Below are 11,945 nucleotides of genomic sequence, written 5' to 3'. Positions count from 1 at the left end.
CACTGGAGCGGAGTCAGTGAACTGCTGGAACGGACTGCTAATATCGGAGCGCTTATATCGGACATTTTTTATGCAGTCCGATAAAATCCGATACTCGTTTTTTGGCTGATATCGGACCGATATCCGATATTGATATCGGATCGGGACACCCCTACTGACTAATCATGGTGACCTGGCAGGGTTTTATTAAACAGTGTGTAAGTTGTGTGATTAAAAACACCACTTACTGTAAGTTTGTCGGATAAAAATAGAAGCACAGCAACAGATGACAGCTTGAGCTGAAACACATTTATTTGTTGATATGCTTTTATCTTGGTTTAAATGATACTTGGAGTCAGTGACGGAGCTAGACATTTTTCTCAGGGGCGGCCAGACTGGGACCACTACACACACAGGGGTGGCCAGGAAAATTACATCATTTTTTACTTGAAAGTTTCTGCAGATCTTTGTGTTTTTGTCATTCCCTTATGTCCTTATACAGGCAGTGAGTACCTTATAAACATGGGCGTCAGAACAATTTTAAAAGTGGGGGGACACACTGTTGCGGGGTCCGAGAGTCCTCCCCCAGAAAAGTTTGAATGAAATAGATGCCATTTCCTGCATTCTGGTGTATTTTACCAGGTTGTTAAACACACCTTTACCCACATAAATAAACACTTGATTTAATAATTATTTCKGAGACAGATTCTTCATTAAACTAGTTCCATCATCCTGTTTTAAACTCAGTTTTAGCTGAGATAAGCTTAATTAAAGTGACACAATTTATCATATCCAATGACTATAGGGATGGTTTTTACTTTTATATTGTTTATAGATTTATTTTTAATTGTAACACGTCATTGTGCCAAATAATGATGACCTTCAACTGCATGTTTAAAACTAATATTAATAACTTTACCCAATGAACAGGTGCAATATTGATAKRCACCAACAGTGAATTTAGAGGGCTGTTTCACTTTTTATGATTTAGTAATAGGCCTACTCATAACCAGAAGGGARAGAGCATCATGCAGCCTTCAGAACATAAAATGAAAAATAAAATAAACATTTGTCACCCTCAGTCCAAAAGCTGGCACCATAAGTCAGATTACAGGCATATGTTCTGTATATAAAGAAATCATCACTTCCTTGTCATTACTGTTCTTCAGTGATAGAGCTTGGTGATGTTTCAAACTGTTAAACACTGCCACCAACTGTTCAGGAGGATMATTACACCAATAGAGGTTATTTCACTGTAGAAGGGGTGTGTGTGTACAGCAGGGTGGCCAAATATTTGTCTGTGGTGGTCATGGCCACCCCCTGGCTCCGCCCCTGCTTGAAGTGAATATTCCAAGTTTAAAAGTATTTATAGAAGATAGTTGGGTTTTTTAAATTATTTTCTGCTGCTTTTTATGATTTTAGGCTTCATTGGTACGGTCATATTTGTTTATAGCTAAGCAGTCAAGACTAAATCTTTTATTGCCTAAATGGGAGCCCTGCATCAACCTAATAATAGTCTTAAAATATTTTTTGTTACAATTAACAAGCGAACTCTACAAAACTCAATTGCAACACCCAAATGTTTATATTACCCATTTCACTAATTAAATTTCTAACCAAAAAAAAACATTAAATTTTCCAATCCGTAACAATAAATTTACAGCATTTAGATTTTTCAGTGATGGTTAAAAATGATTCAGTGACAGTGCTTTTAATTAATGCCTCCTCAAACCACACATACATAAAAACAAACAATGGAGTTTAAAATGCATGAATTAATACAACTGGTATTGTAATTTTACTTTGATTGCAGCAGAGTTATCAGCAAGTGTATATTACTCCTTCACAGTATTAAATAATTGTATTTCTCATAAAATTAGCTTAAATAATTACTGCAGAGCATGACAATTTTTTTAAATATCCGATTACTCGATTAATCATCAGAATAATCGATAGATTAATCGATTACTAAAATAATCATTAGCTGCAGCCCTACAGTAAACTTAACTTTGTAGGATCAATTGCTGTGTAATAATATGAAGTCAAGCTTATTATGTAGATAAACATTTTTTTCTTTTTCCCCTTCCTGTTGCAGTCACTTGTTTCCTCTTCGTCTTTACCCAGTCACGTGTCCTGGACAAAGCATTGAAAGTGTTCTCTGTCTTTGCAGGTGTTTGACCTTCGTCAGTGCCACAGACAGATGCAGCAGCAGGCTGCTACAGCTCAGGCAGCAGCAGCCGCACAAGCAGCGGCCGTGGCAGGAAACATACCTGGACCTGGATCAGTGGGAGGGATCGCTCCAGCTATCAGTAAGCTGCACACTCACATGTACATTCACAGGKTTAAAGGCTGTGTAACAAAACAGAAATATATGAGTGAGTAATATGTAGGATGTTTTTATACTGTGTGACTGATTACTGAAAACAATACTATGTTTTGACCACGTAGATGTCTAAMTAAGCCGTGACTCCTCTGTATGTTAAGCCCCCAAACTCCTCTTCTCGACCTCTGTCCTCCTGTCCTTTCAGGTCTGTCTGCAGCAGCTGGGATCGGGGTGGACGACCTGCGCAGGCTGTGTATCCTCAGGATGAGTTTCGTTAAAGGCTGGGGCCCTGACTACCCCCGCCAGAGCATTAAGGAGACCCCGTGTTGGATTGAAATCCACCTGCACAGAGCTCTGCAGCTCCTGGATGAGGTCCTCCACACCATGCCTATAGCAGACCCCCAACCTCTAGACTGAGATCTTCCCAGCAGCAGCTTCACACCTAAACTCCCAGAAACTACGGAAAGTCTTCCTCAGTGGTGGAGAAGGTGAAATCAAACTCATCATAGAAACGTTTTTATTTTTTTTTTAGATGTGTTTGAACGTTTTGTGCACTGTGGCTGTGTTTGCTCCTGATAAAAACATAAAACCAAAGCCATACATTAAAGTCATGGTAATCGTTTTGACAGGTGGCTTTGGTATTTTTTATTTTTATATTTTCGACTGAGCAGAAAAAGAGGTTGCAGATTCTTAAAATTAAAATTGCACATAGAGGACCAGATCCTGTGAAACTGGAACACGAACAGACACAGCCAGCAGCGACTGAGGGACTTCAGACATTAGAGAAGCACCGTCAGGGTGCTAGAACGCCTGTTTTACTCCTGTGGGTTTTCATCAAATACACCTCACTCAGCGTCACTCGAAAGGCGCTGGTGCTGGAACAGAGCARGCCAGACCATCACAGGCATTCACAGGTTTCACACAAACAAACCACGTCTGCAGCTGGCTCTCAACCTCTGAACTGAAACATGTCTGGACTTGTCCTGGTCGGGTTTAGTCAAAACTACAGGTTTGGACTTCCACCGGGACAAGTTTCAAGAGTGGGTGTGTGTGCACACAGTAGATGGGAAATCGTTTGTTTCCCTCGTGTCTATTAAATGAGATGAAGTAGCAATGAGAACTCCCGGTTCATATGTTTAACAGTAAAGTTCAGCTTTAGATGTCAGATCTGTGGTTTTGACACACATGCAGATATATTTACAGTGACTGATTTAACTGTGATTCTAACATTTCTCAAGGAAAACCTAACCACATTTTTGTCTTCTTTTGTTTTTGCCTGGACACAAATTTGGACAGTGTCTCTTTATGCCTTCAGAAAGCTCTCTGCCCTTTTTTTTTTTTTTTTTACGGTCATGCACCGTAGAAACAAAAACAAGCTTTGATGCTTTTGGTTTTGTAGGAATGATGCAAGAAAGCAAAGAAGATTGTAATACAAAGATTATAGTTTGATTGTTTTTGGTGATCCAAAGTAATGTTTTTTTACAGGCATAAAACAGTGGTGTTCCTTRAAAACTTCCTTAAATTTTAAATATTTTTAAAAATTTTGACTCATTAAGAACCATCATAACATAACTATTTATTCCTTGATCCAGGTTTTGAGTAGTTTACCAAAAAAAAAAGAAGAGACATTTGGACATTACTTACTAAAGCTGACATATCTGAGGGTGGTTATTTTGATTAAGTAAGTTGTATACTTGTAGCACTTTATTTTGTCTGGTTTAAGTCAATAACCAGAATCAACACCACATTGTCCTGCGATATTTTAAGTTTTAGTAGAAACATACTGTTTATAACACTAAGATTGTCTCCTTTTTTATTTTACACTTTCACTAAGCATTCACAAAATATTTATGGGTTTAATTTTGGCTAGACTAGTTTTTTTTCCCTCATTAATCCATGTAAATAACATTATTTTCCTTTTTAAATGCATGTCTGCATGGAGTTTTATGTCATAAACCTCTCTTAACTTTTAGAAATAGAATGTATATTTTTCCTGCATTATGTGGGGAAATCTGAGAYTTTATAGAAAGCAGAGCCTGTTGGATATTGGTGTTAGTTTTGCTAGTTTACGGACAGGAAGATGCTGGAAAGTTGTCATTTAACTAATAAAGAAAACTAGCCTAGTGTTTAGCTGAGGCTAACGATCTTCCAAAGTACAATTTAACCAGAAGCCTTTATTTTAGGTTTTTATTTTATTTTTTTAAAGCGGTAAGTTTTTGTTTTTCACAAGTGCTGGAACTTACAAAGATTTTTGCTCCATGCTGCACATGACTCTGTTGCTTTAAAGGCCTTTGTTGCAGATTACACATTTCATGCTCGGACTCAGTTTTCCCACCGTTCACTGTGTTCTGACAATCTGTTAACAAAGCTGCATGACAAGGATTTTTTAAACTGGCTTTTCACGGTTTGCTGTCCGACAGATGAGGTAAAACCCGAGCAGCAGTTTTACTCTTGATGAGATGTTTTCACTAAGGTTTATTCAGCTGAATGAAATGAAACTGTATTTTATGAAAAAAAGAAAAACATATTGAAAGTATTTAACAGGATGTGCTTTTAAGGTGGACAGATGTTTTTTAAATGACTTTCTGGTATTATAGGAGTTAAGACAGCCCAGCTGAGTTTGTGTTGACTACTATGACAGATTGCAGATATCAATTTTACCTGTTTCTCATGTGAGAATCTACCATTAAATACAGCCTGATTTTATCCAAGTGGTGTCATGTTTTTATTTTGCTTCAGGATGTCCATAGAGGACTTAGGTACACTGAAATACTGTGTAAACTGGATTTTTAATGCCAAGTTGTAGATATTAGGGGTGCACCAAAAAATTGTTTTACATCAGAATCGTGATTCTCATTTACAAAGATTCAGAATCGATTTTTCAGTCTATAAATATTTAAAAAATAAATCCAAAGATTGTCAACCTCCATTTTGTAACCACTTGGGACGTCCTAACGTCACATGCGGCCGGTTCTGGAATGTATGCGTGCGCAGAAAGCACCAAAACAAAAGAGGAATCTACAAAACTGGAGGAAAGAGAGATTCAACTGGCCCTGTCTTCATTGAATGCACAGATTTGGGCTCATTTTGTTTTTTACTGAATGAGTCTGAGTTTGACATGAGCTTCACTGTGTGCAAAATTAGCAAAATGTAGAAGAAGCACTTTGGGAACAAGCCAAATGGGCTGACATTGAGTTCTGAATGAAAAATCTGTTTTGAATCGAATTGTGAGATAGTAAAAGATTCCCACCCCTAGTAGATAGGTATGCATTGTGATAATTCACATTCAGAATATGTTTGTGTAAATTTAGCAGTTTCCAAGACTTCATGTGAGATCATGTCTATTCAACTGTATTTTAACTTATCTTTGGACTTGCTTTAAAGTCAGACTCTTGCAGATATTAGTCACACAGTATCCTGTAGAATTTAATTCTGAATAAATTGTAGAAAAGGAAGTGGATATCTGCGTGTCTACCTGGACAACTTTAATTAATGTTGCTTATCATCTGAGGTGGGAAGATGGAGACTCAAAGGAACTCTAACGTATAAAGTCATTAAATGTGAACAAAAATCTAATTTAACATAAATTCTCAAGGGTTGTAAACGATTTGTTTGCGAGTAAAGACATCTGTTTTAGAGATCTAATCCAACTGTTCCTAGTTTTAACAAATAATCCACAAAATGTGAACAGGAAATTGCAGCTGTGATTTAAGTGTTGTAGCCAATTGTGATGCCATTTTAAATCCAGAGGCTACAGTGTCTGCTGTGTGCAATATTTAACAGACATCAAACCCATATTAGAACATTTCTTTAGTTAAATGAATCATAAATACTTTTCTTTACTTCAAAACTGCTTTTCTTACTCATATTTACAACAATCCTGAAATCAATATCTCAGTCAAATTTCCAGCCTGCATTAGAAATAAAAATCAATCGAATGAAAGACAGAAGTCTGGAATGGCTTTAAATGAAACCGTCTTTATTACGTAACTTTAATATCAGAAAAATAAAACTCTTAAAATTCTCTTTACAGCAAATATATAATATCAGTGCTTTGGCCGCAATAACTTAAAAGGCCATTATAAAATATAGTCTGCTTTTAAACTCCTGACTTATTTTGAAGAATTTATATGCCTTAAGACTCCTCCTACACATATACAACAACAAAAAAAAAGGTGTAGTAAAATTAGCAAATACTCTGAACCGTTGTTACAGCTTTCAACAATATGTATTCATATATAGGTAATAGAAGATACATTTGTAATAGGATACCGTTCTAAATTTGGTGTTGTACAGACATTACAGGCAGCTTGAATCCTTGGCCTTTTTTTTTTACAGTTGCAGTGATGTTCCACAATGGCGGTAAATTAACAAGACATGCTCGTGATGCACATTCCACTTTCAGCTAGGTTTAACGGCAGCTAATCAATACTATTATCATCATCATCAATACTGTAAACTAAGAACTAGACTACAAGCAGACAGCACTGAAACTCTCCTGCAACATTTCTGGATTTCCCAACTCTTCATTCACCTAATCATTCATAAAGTAAAATTAAAAAAAGGTAAATTTTATTGTAAACATTTTAATATAGATATATTTATGTATATACGAAATGTAACAAAATAAAAAATAAGTTCTGTGTATTTATCAGTCATTAACAGTAATATATAATACATACACAAAAATGTCAATAGATTCATGTCATTTAACTGAGGGCTGATTATGTATTGCATTCCCTCAGAGAGAAAGAACAAAAAAAAGTAACTCTTAGAAGAGAAGTACGTAAGTGGGACGGATAGAAAACCCAGCAGAGACAGAAGCAGATGGACTTTTTTTTTTCTCCTTTTTGCACGTTTGGGATTGGTTTGGTTCCATTTTCTCATGAAAGCTCAATCACCCGTGACAGGAAAAAAAAAAGAAGATGCAGAAGAATTAACTGRTGTAATGAATTCCAGCTGGAATGCGACAGTGACCGCAGTCCAATGTCCAGAAACATAAAAGCAGCCATTATTGACGGTACGTAGTGTCAGCAGTTCCACGGTGAACTCATTCCAACTGCCGCTTCTCTTTCCGAAAATAAAAAAATAAGTCAGAATTTATTCAAGCCTGTTAAAACTCTAGAGCCACTGTTTTTTTTAAAGCTAATACTTGAGATGATTTCCACCGACTTTGTACCTTTTCAGGAAGATGAACATTTGGAGGGAAATGAAGATGTGCTTGTCCCAGAAGTGTGATTAGTAGGAGGAAAGGCTGTGCTTAGCAGCAAACACATGAGCTGATAAAACAGAAGTGTGTACCACTAGAAACATCTCATTGATGTGTTTTATGAAGGGGGGAAAATAAATAACTAAAGGGATGTCCAAAGTCTGAGTTTCAACTAGCTGCTGCGATCCTGGACTAGTTAAAATACTGAGATGATTTTTGCATAGGCAGGGCAGACAAGATGTTTGATAGCAGAATAAAGCAATGGATGGTCTTCATCCCCCCAATTTCACATCCTAATAAAATTACCGGACAGCTCCAGGTCGGAGCAACCCGAGAGAATCAACATTCAAGTAAAAGAAGAAAAGGGAAATTATTGAGATGGCTTCAAAATTTTAAAGAACCACACACAAAAAAAATTAATCAGCCAGTGTGCACTTCACTGGGATTTGTTCCAGATCAAAGCTGACAATATCAACTACTGTTTTGTTCCCGGGTGAGGTTTTACGTAAGAATGATGAGTCGCATCTATACCGTCTACAAAAGTGACTACAATCCTACGGAGGAATGTTACAAAAGTACAAGATGTGCATAGCTTTCTAGCTGAAAACCAGCACATGGTTTCCCACACAAAGATGTAAACAAAACAAAAAAACTAAAACCTAAAAAAGGACAAAAATAAATCTAAAATAGGTACAAAAACACTTCAAAAGAGGCTAAACCATGAGCAAAAAAAGCATCCTCGTGATTTAACCTTTTGTTCCATCGAGATGCATTTAGCAAGACACTAAACTCCAACAAATACATTAAGATTTCCGTCTGTCAGCTTGTGTTCTTTAGAGCCCAAAATCTGGATTTGTACATAGTGTTGTGAGCTAATAATAGGTTTTCCAAAAAGGCCACAAGTTTGAGGACAGAGCAGCGCCGCGTCCACACAACCAGTTGTTTCTTTCGTTTACTCATAGGAATTAGGCACCGAGTTTACCGTAAACTGGTTTTACGTAGAAATTAAAAACGCAAAATGCTGAAGAGGCGTAACATCCCAGTTGTCTAAAAATAAAACGAGTTATATAGTTTTTGGTTTCTTGTCTGTACGGGCAAACAATATATATTAAGAGAAAAAAATCTGAGGCAACGATTGCTTATGGAGTGTGACGTTTCAGGTTTAACCCATTTGGTATATAATAAAAAAAAAGATGTGGGAGTGTTTGTTTACATTTTCAGATGAGGTTAACGTGAGCACGCTAATAAAAATTCTGCATTCAGACTTGACGAWCATGAATCATCCTTTTAAAGGAACTGATTTACAGCAATAGTAAGATGTTTTCCAAAAATGATCTTGAATAAGATGAATTCTGACAATGTCAAGCTTCCTGTTGCATTAAAAAAAACGCACCGTATTTCACTGGGGGAAAAAAAAGCCAACTGTGGGACTTCATACTAGAAGTAAGCATGCTTGGTTCTTGTCCTTTGAATTTACTGCTTATTTATTTTTTATATTTTTCTTGAAAAGTGACGACCAAAAAAGGTCAGTAATCTGTCCAACAGAATTCAACATAATAAAAACAAAATATATTAAAACTATGGGTAGAAAATAAAAACTAATTACTAAAATAAAAATGAGGGGGAATTAAGAAAATATACATAAAAATAAAGAACTTATAAATCCCAACCCTCCTAATGCTACATAGAGGATTTCTAATCCTCCCGTTGATCAATCAGACTTCACGACAGCAGGCACCTYTATGGGCTGAACACCCGGACATGCCCGAAATGAACATCGTTCCTATTTCACTTCTGCACCTTTGCTGACTTAACACCAGCCTGGACAGAGCTGGGGTGAGACCTAAACACTGATTTGGGGTCTGTTTTGTAAGTTTCCCATATATGCTTTGAACCAGATTCGTTAAAGAGGCGGACCCCTCATCAGACATCAAGGATTAAAAAATAAATAAAAATCACATATTGCGGAGCTGAATGGCCTGTGTGGCCGGGGACAGGCACACGGGGCACACTGCCTCTGGGCCTTGGCATATCTGGGTGGCACAATCTAGACAGAAGAGATTATGGCCGCAAGGAACCAAGGCAGCGATCACCTGGTTATCCATACACTGGATGCACATCTCCTGCCCCCTCCCTGATGGTCCGAGGCCTGGACGGTAGGAGAAGGAGGACTCGGGAGGAGAGGAGGACGAGGAGGCGGTGCTTTCACTGGAGGAGGAGAAGGCCGAGCTGTACGAGGGGATCCTGTGGACGTCGAGGGTCCCGGCTGACCCAAAAGGCCTTCGGTGAACACGCTGGGCCTGAGGGTGCTCCAAGGCTTCGGTCCCAGAGAAGGTTGGAGAGAGGCGGGGGGTGCCGGGCTGGCTGGTCTGAAAAAACAATCAACAGGCGTAACAATACAAAAAAAAAATCATTCCCATTTCAGAGTCGAGATTTTTGTTTTAAAACACAGGTTATTATTTTACCTGAGACTGAAAAGAATCGAAAGCCTGAAGAGACTGGCTGTCCACGAACGGGCTCCAAATGTGCGACTGTGCAGTAGAGTGCGAAGTCTGGGCAGTGGAAATGGTTAACGGATCAAATCCTGAGGGGGTGCCTCCACCTCCCAGGCTAAGGAGCTCCTCGGACCCCACACTAAGGAGGTTATCACCAAACCAGAAGCTTGTGCTGCCACCACTACCGTTGTTGTTGTTGTTATTGTTGGCATTGGCGTTGAATGGAAAGGTTGGGCTGAAATCTGCCATCCGGTTCCCGTTGCCCCCGCTGTAGAAAGAGTCGGCCGAGCTGGAGCCGCTGCCCAGTGAGCTGGAGCTGTCGTTGCGGTAGGTGGAAGACATCCTGGCAGCGCCGCTCATATTGCTATTGACCCGCTGAGTACCGTTGACGGTGGCAGGAAGCAAGCTTCCGGCGCCTGGTGAGGACGCGCCTGCGTGGAGCCACCCGGCCTCCCCCAAACCAAGCGGAATCGCAGACGTGTCGAAGCTGACGTCTGTCCCGTTGAATTGGAAATCACTGTTGTCCACTCCCGGAGCTTCGATACCTCCGCAGGTTCCGGTGCGGAGGGCGATGTGYGCCTCTATTTCCTCCCGCGCCCGGTCCACGTTCTCCGGCATCCCCGTGACCTCAAACACTGGCTCTTTGTCGCGACTGGGCGTCACAATGTAGGTGTGGGTCTGCTGCTGAATACGTTTGATGGTTGCACCTGGGAAGACATTAAAGAGAACATACCGTGAAAAAAATTATTTAGTTTAGAGTCCACACTCCTCTAAAATTCAACAAAGAAATCCGATTTATCYCTTTTTAACGGGGAATGTGTCAACGACAAAACAAACAAAAAAACCTGACATTGTTTAAATCAGCCCGTCCAAGCAGCTGCTCCTAACACTTGCCTCAAAAACTGGAGGGGAAAAAATGGACTGATAATGGGGCTGATTTGTGGTGAAGAAATTACGACATGAGTGCATCTTGTGCATTAACAGCTCAGCTGTTGCGTTACTCAGCATTTTTCTTTGCAGTGAAGTGATTTACCACACTAAGCTGGTTAAACAAATGACTCACAATAAGACTGGCCAAAAACACAGATCATCACAWACTTTTCTAAGCTGAACTGCAGATGGGGAAAATGTAAATATTTGGAAATAAAACCTTTTGCTTTTCCTCTTTTTTTTGTATTATGCTGAGTCTGCACTCTATTTGCTGTGGTGAAGTTTCAACTTGGATGTTGTTGCCTCTAGGAAGAGAGGTGAGGAGTGTCTTCAAGTGTCTCACTATATCCACTCAATTCCAAAAAAAACACATCTCAAAAGAATCATGTTGGTTCTGTTAGTGTAATTGCAATAATTATATTTAGATGTCAGGAAAGGWCCAGTTTTTCTTTTTTTTTTAAAGAGAAACCAACATATTACGCCTGCTATAAAAATTAAGTTTAGGTACGATCAATAAWCATGGCAATTTCACATTTGCACAGGGGAAAAAAAAAAAAGCAAAAACCAAGCATAAATAAACAGGGTGTAAATAAAGATCTGTTACTAACTGAAGTAGGTCAAGTTGACTAAAGCACAAATATAACCATAAAAAATTCACAGACATGTACTTTGTCAATAATTGCACTGCTTTTTTGACAATAAAATGTGACTTAAAAAAAACACACACACAGCTGCGCGGTAATTACAACTCTGAACTGTGGGCTGTTCGAATGACTCACCTGACAAAAGAGCACAACAATAGAATCCAGTCTCATTTTCTTAAATTCTCTAAAGAATTTATAAAACTGCAACACAAAATAAATGGAAAAAATCTGTTTTGTATAGTAAAGACAGGAAGGAATCGTGGTTTTGCAGTTATTAAATAATCTGCTCCAACAAATAAGTCTTTGACTCGTCAGCTCAGCCTCTGCTGTGTGTGTGTGTGTGTGTGTGTGTGTGTGTGTGTGTG

General features: G+C 38.7%; 2 protein-coding genes across 2 annotated transcripts in view; one reads left to right on the top strand and one right to left on the bottom strand.

Moving 5' to 3' along the window:
• LOC106513759 (mothers against decapentaplegic homolog 4) overlaps nt 1-5,008 on the top strand; it is a 10,029-nt gene extending 5,021 nt beyond the window's left edge. Inside the window, exons 9-10 of the mRNA XM_014002745.1 lie at nt 2,150-2,288; nt 2,508-5,008. Of these exons, the coding sequence (XP_013858199.1) occupies nt 2,150-2,288; nt 2,508-2,719 (351 nt within the window). The 3' untranslated portion in view covers nt 2,720-5,008. The remainder of the gene's footprint in view (nt 1-2,149; nt 2,289-2,507) is intronic.
• A 1,252-nt stretch (nt 5,009-6,260) lies between these two features.
• LOC106513758 (RNA-binding protein MEX3B) overlaps nt 6,261-11,945 on the bottom strand; it is a 9,022-nt gene continuing 3,337 nt past the window's right edge. The window contains exons 4-5 of the mRNA XM_014002744.1: nt 9,977-10,713; nt 6,261-9,880 (exon numbers count right to left, since the gene is read on the bottom strand). Coding sequence (XP_013858198.1) covers nt 9,467-9,880; nt 9,977-10,713 — 1,151 coding nt within the window. The 3' untranslated portion in view covers nt 6,261-9,466. The remainder of the gene's footprint in view (nt 9,881-9,976; nt 10,714-11,945) is intronic.

This window comes from Austrofundulus limnaeus, unplaced genomic scaffold (assembly GCF_001266775.1).
Source record: "Austrofundulus limnaeus strain Quisiro unplaced genomic scaffold, Austrofundulus_limnaeus-1.0 Scaffold14, whole genome shotgun sequence".
In the NCBI taxonomy this organism is placed as follows: Eukaryota; Metazoa; Chordata; class Actinopteri; order Cyprinodontiformes; family Rivulidae; genus Austrofundulus; species Austrofundulus limnaeus.
Note: the sequence above shows the minus strand (reverse complement) of the source record. Positions and strands in the feature narration are given on the sequence as shown.